The 18224-nt window shown below is 53.0% G+C and overlaps 1 protein-coding gene across 2 annotated transcripts in view; it reads left to right on the top strand.

The window, feature by feature from the left end:
• FAM83H (family with sequence similarity 83 member H) overlaps positions 1–18224 on the top strand; it is a 108287-nt gene that overhangs the window by 48336 nt on the left and 41727 nt on the right. For both annotated transcript variants that reach the window (XM_063921097.1, XM_063921096.1), the window contains exon 2: positions 7634–8119. In XM_063921097.1, coding sequence (XP_063777167.1) covers positions 7667–8119 — 453 coding nt within the window. In that variant the 5' untranslated portion in view covers positions 7634–7666. The remainder of the gene's footprint in view (positions 1–7633; positions 8120–18224) is intronic.

Below are 18224 nucleotides of genomic sequence, written 5' to 3'. Positions count from 1 at the left end.
TGTACATAGTTACAAAAATCGGGTTATTATTGTTGTGAGCCATCTTTTCAGAGGCTCCACTGTTATCATACTGTTAACTGGGTTCAGATCACAGGTTGTACGGTGTGATTGGTGTGGCTGGTATGAGTCTTACCCGGGATTCAAAATTCCTCCCTTATTGTGTACGCTCGTCCGGGCACAGTACCTAACTGGCTTGGAGGAGGGTCATAGGGGGAGGAGCCAGTGCACACCACCTGATCGGAAAGCTTTACTTTTGTGCCCTGTCTCCTGCGGAGCCGCTATCCCCCATGGTCCTTTCAGGAACCCCAGCATCCACTACGGACTCCGAGAAATAGAATTATCGGTAAGTAAATTCTTATTTTCTCCGTCATGTGTGAGGTCTGTAATGCTGCGTTACTTACTCACGGGAAACAAAAATGTCACTCGCAGTTTTCACATACTTTAGTCTCATTTCTGTCATTATACAGCAAATAACAGAACACGCCGCTGTCAGGACTCACAGAACTGGTGTCTCCGCACTGGTGGGACTGGGAGGACAGGGATTAGGCGTCTGGCGACAAACCGGAAATCAATTCAACAAGGACTTGGGAGTCCGCCAATGGCCCTTATTCCAAGTTGATCGCTAGCTGCTTTCGGTCGCAGCACGGCGATTAGGTGAAAAAGCGGCATTTCTGCGCATGCGTATGGGCTGCAGTACGCACGCGTGAAGTACTTTCACACGAAACTATGCAGTTTTACACAAGGGCGAGCGATGCTTTTCTGTCGCTCTGTTGATCGGTGAGTGATTGACAGGAAGTGGGTGTTTCTGGGCGGTTGCTGCCCGTTTTCAGGGAGTGTGCTAAAATACGCAGGCGTGACAGGTAAAAACACAGGCGTGCCTGGGGAAACGGGGGAGTGGCTGGCCGAACGCTGGGTGTGTTTGTGACGTCAAACAAGGAACTAAACGGACTGAAGTGATCGCTAACTAGGAGTAGGTGTGGAGCTGCTCTGAAACTGCACAATCTTTTTTAGTAGCAGCGCTGCGATCCTTTCGTTCGCACTTCTGCTAAGATACACTCCCAGAGGTCGGCGGCATAGCGTGTGCAATGCTGCTAAAAACTGCTAGCGAGCGAACAACTCGGAATGAGAGCCAATGTTCCAACGTTATCATAATCAAACGCTGCTCGCCCCCTGCTGTGATCAGATGCGCTTCCAACGCCACGCTACATCGCCAACCGGTACCGTGCGACCGGATGGACGTACTCTGCCACCAGGCTTGTATTTCCGAGAGGCCGGATGGGCTTATTCAGGCACCTGAGTCACCTGCTGTGGGCTATAGGGGTTTCTTCTTACCTGTTGCTGACTCCTCCTACTGCGTCATAAGGGATCTAGTCAGTGCCACCCCCAGGCACCAGCACCTGGAACGACTTACAGCTGGGTAGGGTTGCGGCCACACTACTGTAGCACCTTCGGGATAATGACTGGCCGCTTACTATGGATCGGCTCCTCTTTGGTAGGGCGCGGAGGGCGGAGCTCGGAGATGGGGGTTTAAGCTACGGACAACCAGAGAACAGAAGTTTTTGCCCTTATCTGGTGGTCACATGATGCAAGGCAGGGGCAAGTAGATTTGTTAGCCCCAGTACGTCTGTAATACATGCATACGTTCCTGTAACTGGAGCACAGTGCTGGGCCTTACTCCCCCGTGGTGCTGCAGAGCCGAACATGAACTCCTGTGCCGCCCAAATACAACACGTTCCATACATCATAACATCGCCTGACCGCTGCGTTACCGATAAAACAATATTTCACTAGTCGCAGTGCCAGGACTTAACTCTTTAGGTGCTGCACTTACCAGACGCTATTCAGCCTCCGCCAGCAGCAACAGGCATTGCAAACATCCAAACGCGTCCTATGCACAATGCTTACTGTACGTATTCACTGCGTAGCGCCAACATTTCTCCCTGATGGCGCGGTGGCGGCCATCTTAGCTGAGTGGCTCAGATAGAAACACAGAATGTGACGCCAGATAAGAACCGCGTGGCCCATGTACACGCACACACTTACACGCTAGAGTTAATTGTTTATTGGGAGCCAATTCACCTACCAGTATACTTTTGGATTGTGGGAGAAAACCGGAGTACCCGGAGGCTAGGATGCTCATCCAACATGGCCACCTGGCGAACGGAGGCGGTGCCAGCCCGTGTGTGGGTGTATGGGAGGGCGGCACACAAAGCGCAGACTATTAGATAATGAAATGAGCTCCGCTACCTCCCTGTGTGTGCTACTGATGCTGGGACTTTGTGTTCCGAGAAAAGGATCCGATGTGCAAACAGCTGGTACTCCCAGCGCTGAGAGCAGGAAGATGCCATTGCAGTCCTGAGTGTTCTGTATAGAAGGGGGAGTGTTCCAGCTTCCTGTGCCGCACGCTGGCAGCGCTCACGCCTTCTGCCAGGCCGGAGGGGAGCGCAGAGCTGGTCGCGCAGGAGGTCAGGTCCCCCCCTCCCCCGGTGAGGTTGAGCCATCGCAGTATTTAGCCGCAGAGAATGGAGACTGCCGATCATTCATGACATACAGTAGGGGGCTATGTACTAAGTCTTGGAGAGAGGTAAAGTAGCAGCCAATCAGCTCCTGACTGCCATGTTACAGGCTGGTACTTTATCTCTCTCCACTTTATCTCTCTCCAAGGCTTAGTACATAGACCCCATAGTGCGAGCTGAGAGAGCATGCGGCGGTCACCTGTACACCCGTCGGGCGCTGGCTCTGTCACAGGGCGATAACAGCCATTGCACCACAAGGTTTAGACTCTGTGTAATCCAGATTACTGGTCCTGTGACAGGCGGCACCGCAGCAGCAGCAGTGCCAGGGAGCGTAGCCGGCTGTACCCGCTGTGATCCATGTGTCAGAGTGTATCCTGCAATCTGCACCTCCTCCCAAATTCCATTCATAAATACCCTCACTGTAACTCTGCTCCACGCCCTGATCCCTGTACTGACTGATCTGTCACCTGTGCTGAGGCTGGCCGCACTACCCGGCACCTCTCGCTCTCACCCGGCACCCCTCGCTCTCACCCGGCACCTCTCGCTCTCACCCGGCACCCCTCGCTCTCACCCGGCGTGCCTCGCTCTCACCCGGCACCCCTCGCTCTCACCCGGCACCCCTCGCTCTCACCCGGCACCCCTCGCTCTCACCCGGCACCCCTCGCTCTCACCCGGCGTGCCTCGCTCTCACCCGGCACCCCTCGCTCTCACCCGGCACCCCTCGCTCTCACCCGGCGTGCCTCGCTCTCACCCGGCGTGCCTCGCTCTCACCCGGCGTGCCTCGCTCTCACCCGGCGTGCCTCGCTCTCACCCGGCACCCCTCGCTCTCACCCGGCACCCCTCGCTCTCACCCGGCACCCCTCGCTCTCACCCGGCGTGCCTCGCTCTCACCCGGCACCCCTCGCTCTCACCCGGCACCCCTCGCTCTCACCCGGCACCCCTCGCTCTCACCCGGCGTGCCTCGCTCTCACCCGGCACCCCTCGCTCTCACCCGGCACCCCTCGCTCTCACCCGGCACCCCTCGCTCTCACCCGGCGTGCCTCGCTCTCACCCGGCGTGCCTCGCTCTCACCCGGCACCCCTCGCTCTCACCCGGCACCCCTCGCTCTCACCCGGCACCCATCACTTTCTCCCGGCACCCCTCGCTCTCACCCGGCACCCCTCGCTCTCACCCGGCACCCCTCGCTCTCACCCGGCACCCCTCGCTTTCTCCCGGCACCCCTCGCTCTCACCCGGCACCCCTCGCTCTCACCCGGCGTGCCTCGCTCTCACCCGGCGTGCCTCGCTCTCACCCGGCGTGCCTCGCTCTCACCCGGCGTGCCTCGCTCTCTCCCGGCGTGCCTCGCTCTCTCCCGGCGTGCCTCGCTTTCTCCCGGCGTGCCTCGCTTTCTCCCGGCGTGCCTCGCTTTCTCCCGGCGTGCCTCGCTTTCTCCCGGCGTGCCTCGCTTTCTCCCGGCGTGCCTCGCTTTCACCCGGCGTGCCTCGCTTTCACCCGGCGTGCCTTGCTCTTACCCAGCACGCCTCGCTCATACCCAGCACACCTCACTCTTACCCCGCATGCCTGTAGGGATCCACTCTTATCCAGCGTGCCTCACTCTTATTCAGCGTGCCTCACTCTTATCCAGCGTGCCTCACTCTTATCCAGCGTGCCTCACTCTTATCCAGCGTGCCTCACTCTTATCCAGCGTGCCTCACTCTTATCCAGCGTGCCTCACTCTTATCCAGCGTGCCTCACTCTTATCCAGCGTGCCTCACTCTTATCCAGCGCATGCCTCACTCTTATCCAGCGCATGCCTCACTCTTATCCAGCGCATGCCTCACTCTTATCCAGCGCATGCCTCACTCTTATCCAGCGCATGCCTCACTCTTATCCAGCGCATGCCTCACTCTTATCCAGCGCATGCCTCACTCTTATCCAGCGCATGCCTCACTCTTATCCAGCGCATGCCTCACTCTGACCACGCATGCCTCGCTCTTATCCGGTGTGCCTCGCTCTTACCCCGCATGCCTGTAGGGATCCACTCTTACCCAGCGTGCCTCGCTCTTACCCAGCGTGCCTCATTCAGTATGATGGCCTCTGCCAAGCAGAAAGCTGAAATGTGTGATGATGAAATTGAGGCGGCCATGGTGGAAGCGCGTGACTATGCCTCAGACAGCTCCGGCCGGCCAGAGGAATGTTTTACTATTTATGTAGCAGACAAGAAATTGGGACAAACTGTGAAAGTACCAAATATTCTGTCCTGGCCAATCACAGTGTGCGCTGCACATCGTCTGCTATTTGTTTGCTGGTCCCTAGTAGGGTCACGCTGCAACGGAGTTTAGTAAATAGCGCCTGATTCAGAGATGTGTGCAAATGCATACACAGCTGCGACTGCGTGCACAGCAGCGATTGGTCTGAATACGCCAGCGTCGCTGTGCGCCGGCGCATGCCAAACAGCCGACGGCTGTCTTTTTAGCTATGGATTGTCTCTGCCTGATTGACAGTCGGGGGCGGGACAGCGGCCGGTAAGCCGCCATTTAGGGCGGGGCACCGGCCGCCATTTGGAGGGTGCGCGGCGCGGCAGCTGCGTGATGTCACACACAGGGGCTGCGACGAGTAGCTCCCTGCCAGCGTGCAGGAGCTGCGCAAACATATAATGTATACAGTGCCCTGCATGAGGCACTACTGCGTATTATGTATGCACTGCCATGCAGGGGGCAGTACTGAGCGTGTAATGTATATTATCATGCAGGAGGCAGTACTGAGCGTGTAATGTATATTATCATGCAGGAGGCAGTACTGAGCGTGTAATGTATATTATCATGCAGGAGGCAGTACTGAGCGTGTAATGTATATTATCATGCAGGAGGCAGTACTGAGCGTGTAATGTATATTATCATGCAGGAGGCAGTACTGAGCGTGTAATGTATATTATCATGCAGGAGGCAGTACTGAGCGTGTAATGTATATTATCATGCAGGAGGCAGTACTGAGCGTGTAATGTATATTATCATGCAGGAGGCAGTACTGAGCGTGTAATGTATATTATCATGCAGGAGGCAGTACTGAGCGTGTAATGTATATTATCATGCAGGAGGCAGTACTGAGCGTGTAATGTATATTATCATGCAGGAGGCAGTACTGAGCGTGTAATGTATATAATCATGCAGGAGGCAGTACTGAGCGTGTAATGTATATTATCATGCAGGAGGCAGTACTGTGCGTGTAATGTATATTATCATGCAGGAGGCAGTACTGAGCGTGTAATATATATTATCATGCAGGAGGCAGTACTGAGCGTGTAATGTATATTATCATGCAGGAGGCAGTACTGAGCGTGTAATGTATATTATCATGCAGGAGGCAGTACTGAGCGTGTAATGTATATTATCATGCAGGAGGCAGTACTGAGCGTGTAATGTATATTATCATGCAGGAGGCAGTACTGAGCGTGTAATGTATATTATCATGCAGGAGGCAGTACTGAGCGTGTAATGTATATAATCATGCAGGAGGCAGTACTGAGCGTGTAATGTATATTATCATGCAGGAGGCAGTACTGAGCGTGTAATGTATATTATCATGCAGGAGGCAGTACTGAGCGTGTAATGTATATTATCATGCAGGAGGCAGTACTGAGCGTGTAATGTATATTATCATGCAGGAGGCAGTACTGAGCGTGTAATGTATATTATCATGCAGGAGGCAGTACTGAGCGTGTAATGTATATTATCATGCAGGAGGCAGTACTGAGCGTGTAATGTATATTATCATGCAGGAGGCAGTACTGAGCGTGTAATGTATATTATCATGCAGGAGGCAGTACTGAGCGTGTAATGTATATTATCATGTAGGAGGCAGTACTGAGCGTGTAATGTATATTATCATGCAGGAGGCAGTACTGAGCGTGTAATGTATATAATCATGCAGGAGGCAGTACTGAGCGTGTAATGTATATTATCATGCAGGAGGCAGTACTGAGCGTGTAATGTATATTATCATGCAGGAGGCAGTACTGAGCGTGTAATGTATATAATCATGCAGGAGGCAGTACTGAGCGTGTAATGTATATTATCATGCAGGAGGCAGTACTGAGCGTGTAATGTATATTATCATGCAGGAGGCAGTACTGAGCGTGTAATGTATATTATCATGCAGGAGGCAGTACTGAGCGTGTAATGTATATTATCATGCAGGAGGCAGTATTGAGCATATAATGTATACAGTGCCCTGCAGGGGGCAGTACACAGCATATAATGTATACAGTGCCCTGCAGGGGGCAATACACAGCATATAATGTATACAGTACCCTGCAGGGGGCAGTACACAGCATATAATGTATACAGTACCCTGCAGGGGGCAGTACACAGCATATAATGTATACAGTACCCTGCAGGGGGCAGTACACAGCATATAATGTATACAATACCCTGCAGGGGGCAGTACACAGCATATAATGTATACAATACCCAACAGGGGGCAGTACACAGCATATAATGTATACAATACCCTGCAGGGGGCAGTACACAGCATATAATGTATACAATACCCTGCAGGGGGCAGTACACAGCATATAATGTATACAATACCCTGCAGGGGGCAGTACACAGCATGTAATGTATACAATACCCTGCAGGGGGCAGTACACAGCATGTAATGTATACAATACCCTGCAGGGGGCAGTACACAGCATGTAATGTATACAATACCCTGCAGGGGGCAGTACACAGCATGTAATGTATACAATACCCTGCAGGGGGCAGTACACAGCATGTAATGTATACAATACCCTGCAGGGGGCAGTACACAGTATGTAATGTATACAATACCCTGCAGGGGGCAGTACACAGCATGTAATGTATACAATACCATGCAGGGGGCAGTACAGAGCATATAATGTATACAATACCCTGCAGGGGGCAGTACACAGCATATAATGTATACAATACCCAGCAGGGGGCAGTACACAGCATGTAATGTATACAATACCCTGCAGGGGGCAGTACAGAGCATATAATGTATACAATACCCTGCAGGGGGCAGTACACAGCATATAATGTATACAATGCCCTGGAGGGGGCGGCCTAGGACTGGAGGCTTATTACATTGTAATGATTTTGGTTCTCTCTTCCCTCTAGGGCCAGTCTCTCCCTTCCCTCTGGTGTAGACCCATGGCACGTCGGTCTCAGAGCTCGTCACAGGGGGACAACCCATTGGACCCCAATTACCTACCTCCACACTATAAGGAGTATTATCGCATCGCTATCGATGTTCTTGCAGAAGAAGGAACAAATGCGTACGAGCGCTTCCTCGTGGATGAGGGGGCTCCAGACTTTTTATGTCACTCGGAAATTGATCACATCACCAAATATCTGCAGAGACCCCCAGAGCCCAGCCAGGAGAGCCTGTACTCGGACCCCGTGTACAGTGCAGAGGAGGATGATTGCTCTTCCGGGACTTACTGGCCAATGCACTCAGACACTGCCGCCCCAGAGCTGGACCTCGGGTGGCCCACAACCTTTGGCTTTCAAGGGACGGAGGTGACCACCCTGATACACCCCCCACCCCCTGATAACCCCAGCATAAAGGAGGAGGTCCGCAGGATGATCCGATCCGCACAGCAGGTGGGAAAACACTTTACTTTACTTATGATCCACCTGGCATGTTATAGCACATGTGTAATGCGTCATGGTGTGCTATAATGTAGTAAGAGAGTACCAATGAGTGACTATAGGAGGAAACAGCAGGTAGTACTAATGAGTGACTATAGGAGGAAGCAACAGAGAGTACTAATGAGTGACTAAGAGGAAGCAGCAGGGAGTACTAATGAGTGACTATAGGAGGAAGCAGCAGGGAGTACTAATGATTGACTATAGGAGGAAGCAGCAGGGAGTACTAATGAGTGATTGTAGGAGGAAGCAGCAGGGAGTACTAATGAGTGACTATAGGAGGAAGCAACAGGGAGTACTAATGAGTGACTAAGAGTAAGCAGCAGGGAGTACTAATGAGTGACTATAGGAGGAAGCAGCAGGGAGTACTAATGAGTGATTGTAGGAGGAAGCAGCAGGGAGTACTAATGAGTGACTAGGAGGAAGCAGCAGGGAGTACTAATGAGTGATTGTAGGAGGAAGCAACAGGGAGTACTAATGAGTGACTGTAGGAGGAAGCAGCAGGGAGTACTAAAGAGTGATTGTAGGAGGAAGCAGCAGGGAGTACTAAAGAGTGATTGTAGGAGGAAGCAGCAGGGAGTACTAAAGAGTGATTGTAGGAGGAAGCAGCAGGGAGTACTAAAGAGTGACTAGGAGGAAGCAGCAGGGAGTACTAATGAGTGATTGTAGGAGGAAGCAACAGGGAGTACTAATGAGTGACTGTAGGAGGAAGCAGCAGGGAGTACTAAAGAGTGATTGTAGGAGGAAGCAGCAGGGAGTACTAAAGAGTGATTGTAGGAGGAAGCAGCAGGGAGTACTAAAGAGTGACTAGGAGGAAGCAGCAGGGAGTACTAATGAGTGACTGTAGGAGTAAGCAGCAGGGAGTACTAATGAGTGACTGTAGGAGTAAGCAGCAGGGAGTACTAATGAGTGACTAGGCGGAAGCAGCAGGGAGTACTAATGAGCAATTATAGGAGGAAGCAGCAGGGAGTACTGATGAGTGATTATAGGAGGAAGCAGCATGGAGTACTAATGAGCAATTATAGGAGGAAGCAGCAGGGAGTACTGATGAGTGATTATAGGAGGAAGCAGCAGGGAGTACTAATGATTGATTATAGGAGGAAGCAGCAGGGAGTACTAATGAGTGAATAGGAGGAAGCAGCAGGGAGTACTAATGAGGGACTATAGGAGGATGCAGCAGGGAGTACTAATGAGTGATTATAGGAGGAAGCAGCAGGGAGTACTAATGAGTGACTATAGGAGGAAGCAGCAGGTACTACTAATGAGCGGCTATAGGAGGAAGCAGCAGGGAGTACTAATGAGTGATTATAGGAGGAAGCAGCGGGGAGTACTAATGAGTGACTATAGGAGGATGCAGCGGGGAGTACTAATGAGTGATTATAGTAGGAAGCAGCAGGGAGTACTAATGATTGACTATAGGAGGAAGCAGCAGGGGGTACTTGTGACAGGACGATACCGTACGGAAGCACTCGCAGCTTCCGCGTCCCGTTGACTGTGCACAGAATGGAAGGTCAAGCCGCACGAGGCCTGACCACATAGGGGATTCCCGCTTACCGTCAGTAACCGCCTGTTACTGACTCCACCCACTGCGCTGTGGGCGGGTTCTCGCTGCCACCACCAAACTCCTAACCTGCCGTGGCGTTTGGAACCACGGTTCTGCTCTGTATGTGCCGACGCACTGCTTTACCACACCTGTGTGGTGTCGACGAATCCCCACTAGCCACTTGCTAGGCCTCTACCGGTAGCTGGCGGAAGGCGGAGCTTGGAGACGTCAGGTGCTTCCCTGGACAGCCAGAGAACGGGGCTAGGTTTGGCCTAACCCTGTTGGTCACAAGATGAAGCAGTCTTCTTGAGGCAAAGGTGTTTATTGCTCAAATAACCTTTAAAAAGGCTCCTCCCTATTGCTAGGGGCAACAGCATACAATCAAGATCTTTTCAGCAGAAGAAGATGTTATAATACACACTCCTATGGGCCAACTGCCCTTCTTTTATCCCTCTCCAAGACCCCTTACCACAGGGGGTAAGCCCGCCCTGTGGTGTACAACCAATCAATGTTTACCCATGAGCTGTGCATGCTCTGGTCTCATGCACACCTAACATTGTTCCCTATGGACAGTGGGGAGTGGTCGGTCTCCTTGGACTCTCCCATCTGGGAGAGCAGGCTACTCCCACGGTGCCGTCCAGTCTGGCTGGGGGGAAGTTTTCCCTCCTAAATCTGACTTCCAGAAACCTGCCCGGGACCCCTCTCACTGCCTGCAGCCTGGATTTGGGCTCCAGAGCTGGGCAGCCGGGCTCCCCGGTCCAGGTTTCTTGGCACTACGGCTGATCTCCATGGAGCTCCAAGAAACCACTCAGCTTGTTTTATAGCTAAGCTGCTTCTCTTTCTCCCTGTACCCTTTGGAACTGTGAGGCTGGATGGGAAAACATTCCGTTTTTTGGGGAAAGGGTCTGGGAGAATCCATCAGCCTGCACAGCTATGGATTCCCCCCTCCTGGGACACACAATCAAGTAAGTGCACTTTCTCTTTAAATATATTACATTTAAAATCACACTGTACATTGCTGAGCCTGTGCCTTGCACAGACTCTACATACTCAGGCACTGCAGTGCCTTCCCTAGCCCTGCAGCCTGGCTGCTAGGGCTCTCCCTCTCAGTGCTGGAGGTATGGGGCTGGCTTCCCCCATCCTCCAGCCTGCCTTCCTGCCTCTGGGGTTCCAGGGAGCTGGCTCTCCCTGTCCCCCCAGGGTGGCACTAACCAGTGGCCTCGCCGCACGCAGCGGCGCACCCCCCTGTACCTAAGCCCGGCGGCCCGGGACACTGGTCCCGGCCGCCGTGACTCTGGCTTTGTTGTAGCGCTGGGGCGCCGGGAGCGTAGCTCCCGGACCCCAGCGCTCATCAGCCTGCTCGCCCGCCTAATTCACCCACGCCGCTAGGGAGCCGGCTAGCCCGGTCCCCCATGCGCGGCGCTGACTGGTGGCCTCGCCGCACAGGAAGCCGGCTAACTCGGTCCTCGTGTGCGGCGCACCCCCCTTGCTGCCCGGCAGCCCGGGACGTCCGTCCCGGCTGCCGCGGCTGGCCACCTCCGACGGGCTGAGGCGCTGGGAGCAGAGCTCCCGGCCCCCAGCGGCGGCTCTCACATAGAGCACTACAGCGGGAGCCGAGCTCCCAGCCGCAGCGCTCACCCTTCTCCCCGGCGCGCACACTCCAGTGCGCCCGGGGCTACACTGACCGCTGCCGGGAGCGGAGCTCCCGGACTCCGGCGGTCAGCGGCTGCCTCCTCTCCCCCGGCGTGCACACTCTGCTGAGCGCGCCGGGGGGCTGTCCTCCCTGCCGTGGTCTCCGGAGGGGTCCGGGACCACGGCACAGTTTAAAAATACATGTGCACACATTTTATACATCACGGCGCCTAGCGCCCAACATACATTTTTAAATCTGGCGCCAAGCACCCTTTGTCCCTCAAAATGGCGCCGGGCACTAGGGGTTTAACCCCTTCAGTGCCAAAGCGGCCATTTGCCTCGTGGCTGGGGCTCTCCGGCCACAGTACTAATGAGTGATTATAGGAGGAAGCAGCAGGGAGTACTAATGATTGACTATAGGAGGAAGCAGCAGGGAGTACTAATGAGTGATTGTAGGAGGAAGCAGCAGGGAGTACTAATGAGTGATTGTAGGAGGAAGCAGCAGGGAGTACTAATGAGTGACTGTGGGAGGAAGCAGCAGAGAGTACTAATGAGTGACTAGGAGGAAGCAGCAGGGAGTACTAATGAGTGATTGTAGGAGGAAGCAGCAGGGAGTACTAAAGAGTGATTGTAGGAGGAAGCAGCAGGGAGTACTAATGAGTGATTGTAGGAGGAAGCAGCAGGGAGTACTAATGAGTGATTGTAGGAGGAAGCAGCAGGGAGTACTAATGAGTGATTGTAGGAGGAAGCAGCAGGGAGTACTAATGAGTGATTGTAGGAGGAAGCAGCAGGGAGTACTAATGAGTGACTAGGAGGAAGCAGCAGGGAGTACTAATGAGTGATTGTAGGAGGAAGCAGCAGGGAGTTCTAATGAGTGATTGTAGGAGGAAGTAGCAGGGAGTACTAAAGAGTGATTGTAGGAGGAAGCAGCAGGGAGTACTAATGAGTGATTGTAGGAGGAAGCAACAGGGAGTACTAATGAGTGATTATAGGAGGAAACAGCAGGGAGTACTAATGAGTGACTGTAGGAGGAAGCAGCAGGAAGTACTAATGAGTGATTATAGGAGGAAGCAGCGGGTAGTACTAATGAGTGATTATAGGAGGTAGCAGCAGGGAGTACTAATGAGTGACCAGTGGAGGCTTCAGGGAGTACTAATGAGTGATTATAGGAGGAAGTAGCAGGGAGTACTAATGAGTGATTATAGGAGGAAGCAGCAGGGAGTACTGATGAGTGACCAGTGGAGGCTTCAGGGAGTACTAATGAGTGATTATAGGAGGAAGCAGCAGGGAGTACTAATGAGTGACTGTAGGAGGAAGCAGCAGGGAGTACTAATGAGTGATTATAGGAGGAAGCAGCAGGGAGTACTAATGAGTGATTATAGGAGGAAGCAGCAGGGAGTACTAATGAGTGACTAGGAGGAAGCAGCAGGGAGTAATAATAACGGAGCATTGGGGAAGCGGCAGAGAGCGCTAACGACTGAGCATTGGGGAAGTGGCAGGGAGCGCTATTGACTGAGCATTGGGGAAGCGGCAGGAAGCGCTAATGACTGAGCATTGGGGAAGCTGCAGGAAGCGCTAATGACTGAGCATTGGGGAAGCGGCATGGGAACACTAATGACTGAGTATTGGAGAAGCGCAGGGAGTAATAATGACTGAGCATTGGGGAAGTGGCAGGGAGCGCTATTGACTGAGCATTGGGGAAGTGGCAGGGAGCGCTAATGACTGAGCATTGGGGGAAGCGGCAGGGAGCGCTAATGACTGAGCATTGGGGAAGTGGCAGGGAGCGCTATTGACTGAGCATTGGGGAAGTGGCAGGGAGCGATAATGACTGAGCATTGGGGAAGTGGCAGGGAGCGATAATGACTGAGCATTGGGGAAGCGGCAGGGAACGCTAATGACTGAGCATTGGGGAAGCGGCAGGGAACGCTAATGACTGAGCATTGGGGAAGCGGCAGGGAACACTAATGACTGAGTATTGGAGAAGCGCAGGGAGTAATAATGACTGAGCATTGGGGAAGTGGCAGGGAGCGCTATTGACTGAGCATTGGGGAAGTGGCAGGGAGCGCTAATGACTGAGCATTGGGGGAAGCGGCAGGGAGCGCTATTGACTGAGCATTGGGGGAAGCGGCAGGGAGCGATAATGACTGAGCATTGGGGAAGTGGCAGGGAGCGCTAATGACTGAGCATTGGGGAAGCGGCTGGGAGCGCTAATGACTGAGCATTAGGGAAGCGGCAGGGAACGCTAATGACTGAGCATTGGGGAAGTGGCAGGGAGCGCTAATGACTGAGCATTGGGGAAGCGGCTGGGAGCGCTAATGACTGAGCATTGGGGAAGTGGCAGGGAGAGCTAATGACTGAGCATTGGGGAAGTGGCAGGGAACGCTAATGACTGAGCATTGGGGAAGTAGCAGGGAGCGCTAATGACTGAGCATTGGGGAAGCGGCAGGGAGCGCTAATGACTGAGCATTGGGGGAAGCGGCAGGGAGCGCTAATGACTGAGTATTGGGGGAAGTGGCAGGGAGCGCTAACGACTGAGTATTGGGAGAAGTGTCAGGGAGCGCTAATGACTGAGTATTGGGGAAGCGGCAGGGAGCGCTAATGACTGAGCATTGGGGGAAGTGGCAGGGAGCACTAATGACTGAGCATTGGGGAAGCGGCAGGGAGCGCTAATGACTGAGTATTGGGGAAGTGGCAGGGAGCGCTAATGACTGAGCATTGGGGGAAGTGGCAGGGAGCGCTAATGACTGAGCATTGGGGGAAGCGGCAGGGAGCGCCAATGACTGAGTATTGGGGGAAGTGGCAGGGAGCGCTAATGACTGAGCATTGGGGGAAGCGGCAGGGAGCGCTAATGACTGAGTATTGGGGAAGCTGCAGGGAGTAATAATGACTGAGTATTGGGGGAAGTGGCAGGGAGCGCTAATGACTGAGTAATGGGGGAAGCGGCAGGGAGCGCTAATGACTGAGTATTGGGGGAAGTGGCAGGGAGCGCTAATGACTGAGTAATGGGGGAAGCGGCAGGGAGCGCTAATGACTGAGTATTGGGGGAAGTGGCAGGGAGCGCTAATGACTGAGTAATGGGGGAAGCGGCAGGGAACGCTAATGACTGAGTATTGGGGAAGCTGCAGGGAGTAATAATGACTGAGTATTGGGGGAAGTGGCAGGGAGCGCTAATGACTGAGTAATGGGGGAAGCGGCAGGGAACGCTAATGACTGAGTATTGGGGAAGCTGCAGGGAGCGCTAATGACTGAGCATTGGGGGAAGTGGCAGGGAGCACTAATGACTGAGCATTGGGGAAGCGGCAGGGAGCGCTAATGACTGAGTATTGGGGAAGCGGCAGGGAGCGCTAATGACTGAGCATTGGGGGAAGCGGCAGGGAGCGCTAATGACTGAGTATTGGGGGAAGTGGCAGGGAGCGCTAATGACTGAGTATTGGGGGAAGTGGCAGGGAGCGCTAATGACTGAGCATTGGGGGAAGCGGCAGGGAGCGCCAATGACTGAGTATTGGGGGAAGTGGCAGGGAGCGCTAATGACTGAGCATTGGGGGAAGCGGCAGGGAGCGCTAATGACTGAGTATTGGGGAAGCTGCAGGGAGTAATAATGACTGAGTATTGGGGAAGCTGCAGGGAGTAATAATGACTGAGCATTGGGGGAAGTGGTAGGGAGCGCTAATGACTGAGTAATGGGGGAAGCGGCAGGGAGCGCCAATGACTGAGTATTGGGGGAAGTGGCAGGGAGCGCTAATGACTGAGCATTGGGGGAAGCGGCAGGGAGCGCTAATGACTGAGTATTGGGGAAGCTGCAGGGAGTAATAATGACTGAGTATTGGGGAAGCTGCAGGGAGTAATAATGACTGAGCATTGGGGGAAGTGGCAGGGAGCGCTAATGACTGAGTAATGGGGGAAGCGGCAGGGAGCGCTAATGACTGAGTATTGGGGGAAGTGGCAGGGAGCGCTAATGACTGAGTAATGGGGGAAGCGGCAGGGAGCGCTAATGACTGAGTATTGGGGGAAGTGGCAGGGAGCGCTAATGACTGAGTATTGGGGAAGCTGCAGGGAGTAATAATGACTGAGTATTGGGGGAAGTGGCAGGGAGTAATAATAACTGAGTATTGGGGAAGCGGTAGAGAATGAAAATCCAGGAATATATCAGGACGCTGGTCAGATGCCGGATAATCTTCTGTTAGAGATATATACTGTATATGCAGTCGGCACTTCAGGACGTGTAACAAGTAAATCACTAGGTGCAGTTCCAACCTATCGGGTATATTATTGTTATTATTTTAAGTCTTTTTTCTCTAACGTCCTAGTGGATGCTGGGGACTCCGAAAGGACCATGGGGAACAGCGGCCCCGCAGGAGACTGGGCACAAAAGTAAAAAGCTTTAGGACTACCTGGTGTGCACTGGCTCCTCCCCCTATGACCCTCCTCCAAGCCTCAGTTAGATTTTGTGCCCGAACGAGAAGGGTGCAATCTAGGTGGCTCTCCTGAGCTGCTTAGTGTAAAAGTTTAAAGTAGGTTTTTTATTTTCAGTGAGTCCTGCTGGCAACAGGCTCACTGCATCGAGGGACTAAGGGGAGAAGAAGCGAACTCACCTGCGTGCAGAGTGGATTGGGCTTCTTGGGCTACTGGACATTAGCTCCAGAGGGACGATCACAGGCCCAGCCATGGATGGGTCCCAGAGCCGCGCCGCCGTCCCCCTTACAGAGCCAGAAGACGGAAGAGGTCCGGAAAATCGTCGGCAGAAGACGTCCTGTCTTCAATAAGGTAGCGCACAGCACTGCAGCTGTGCGCCATTGCTCTCAGCACACTTCACACTCCGGTCACTGAGGGTGCAGGGCGCTGGGGGGGGGGGCGCCCTGAGACGCAATAAAAACACCTTTTTTGGCAAAAAAAATACATCACATATAGCTCCTGAGCTATATGGATGTATTTAACCCCTGCCTATTTTTACATAAAAAAGCGGGAGAAAGGCCACCCAAAAAGGGGCGGAGCCTATCTCCTCAGCACACTGGCGCCATTTTTTCCTCACAGCTCCGTTGGAGGAAGGCTCCCTGACTCTCCCCTGCAGTCCTGCACTACAGAAACAGGGTAAAACAAGAGAGGGGGGGCACTAAATTGGCAGATAAATATATACAGCAGCTATATTAGGGAAAAACACTTATATAAGGTTATCCCTGTATATATATATAGCGCTCTGGTGTGTGCTGGCAAACTCTCCCTCTGTCTCCCCAAAGGGCTAGTGGGGTCCTGTCCTCTATCAGAGCATTCCCTGTGTGTGTGCTGTGTGTCGGTACGTTGTGTCGACATGTATGAGGAGGAAAATGGTGTGGAGGCGGAGCAATTGCCGGTGTTAGTGATGTCACACCCTAGGGAGTCGACACCTGACTGGATGGTCTTATGGAAAGAATTACGTGATAGTGTCAGCACTTTACAAAAGACTGTTGACGACATGAGACAGCCGGCAAATCAGTTAATACCTGTACAGGCGTCTCAAACACCGTCAGGGGCTCTAAAGCGCCCGTTACCTCAGGTCGATACAGACACAGACACTGACACTGACTCCAGTGTCGACGGTGAGGAAACAAACGTATTTTCCAGTAGGGCCACACGTTACATGATCACGGCAATGAAGGAGGTTTTGAACATTTCTGATACTACAAGTACCACAAAAAAGGGTATTATGTGGGGTGTGAAAAAACTACCCGTAGTTTTTCCCGAATCAGATGAATTAAATGAGGTGTGTGATGAAGCGTGGGTTTCCCCCGATAAAAAACTGCTAATTTCTAAAAAGTTATTGGCATTATACCCTTTCCCGCCAGAGGTTAGGGCGCGTTGGGAAACACCCCCTAGGGTAGATAAGGCGCTCACACGCTTATCAAAACAAGTGGCGTTACCGTCTCCGGATACGGCCGCCCTCAAGGAGCCAGCTGATAGAAAGCTGGAAAATATCCTAAAAAGTATATACACACATACTGGTGTTATACTGAGACCAGCAATCGCCTCAGCCTGGATGTGCAGTGCTGGGGTGGCTTGGTCGGATTCCCTGACTGAAAATATTGATACCCTGGACAGGGACAGTATATTATTGACTATAGAGCATTTAAAGGATGCATTTCTATATATGCGAGATGCACAGAGGGATATTTGCACTCTGGCATCAAGAGTAAGTGCGCTGTCCATTTCTGCCAGAAGAGGGTTATGGACGCGACAGTGGTCAGGGGATGCGGATTCCAAACGGCATATGGAAGTATTGCCGTATAAAGGGGAGGAGTTATTTGGGGTCGGTCTATCGGACCTGGTGGCCACGGCAACGGCTGGAAAATCCACCTTTTTACCCCAAGTCACCTCGCAGCAGAAAAAGATACCGTCTTTTCAGGCTCAGTCCTTTCGTCCCCATAAGGGCAAGCGGGCAAAAGGCCACTCATATCTGCCCCGGGGCAGAGGAAGGGGAAAAAGACTGCAGCAGACAGCCTCTTCCCACGAACAGAAGCCCTCCCCCGCTTCTGCCAAGTCCTCAGCATGACGCTGGGGCCTTACAAGCGGACTCAGGCACGGTGGGGGCCCGTCTCAAGAATTTCTGCGCGCAGTGGGCTCACTCGCAAGTGGACCCCTGGATCCTGCAGGTAGTATCTCAGGGGTACAAATTGGAATTCGAGACGTCTCCCCCTCGCCGGTTCCTGAAGTCTGCTTTACCAACGTCTCCCCCCGACAGGGAGGCGGTATTGGAAGCCATTCACAAGCTGTATTCCCAGCAGGTGATAATCAAGGTACCCCTCCTACAACAGGGAAAGGGGTATTATTCCACGCTGTTTGTGGTACCGAAGCCGGACGGCTCGGTGAGACCCATTTTAAATCTGAAATCCTTGAACACTTACATAAAAAGGT

This window comes from Pseudophryne corroboree, chromosome 5, assembly GCF_028390025.1.
Source record: "Pseudophryne corroboree isolate aPseCor3 chromosome 5, aPseCor3.hap2, whole genome shotgun sequence".
Lineage (NCBI taxonomy): Eukaryota > Metazoa > Chordata > Amphibia > Anura > Myobatrachidae > Pseudophryne > Pseudophryne corroboree.
The sequence above is the reverse complement of the archived record's forward strand: the minus strand, read 5'-3'. Positions and strand labels throughout refer to the sequence as shown.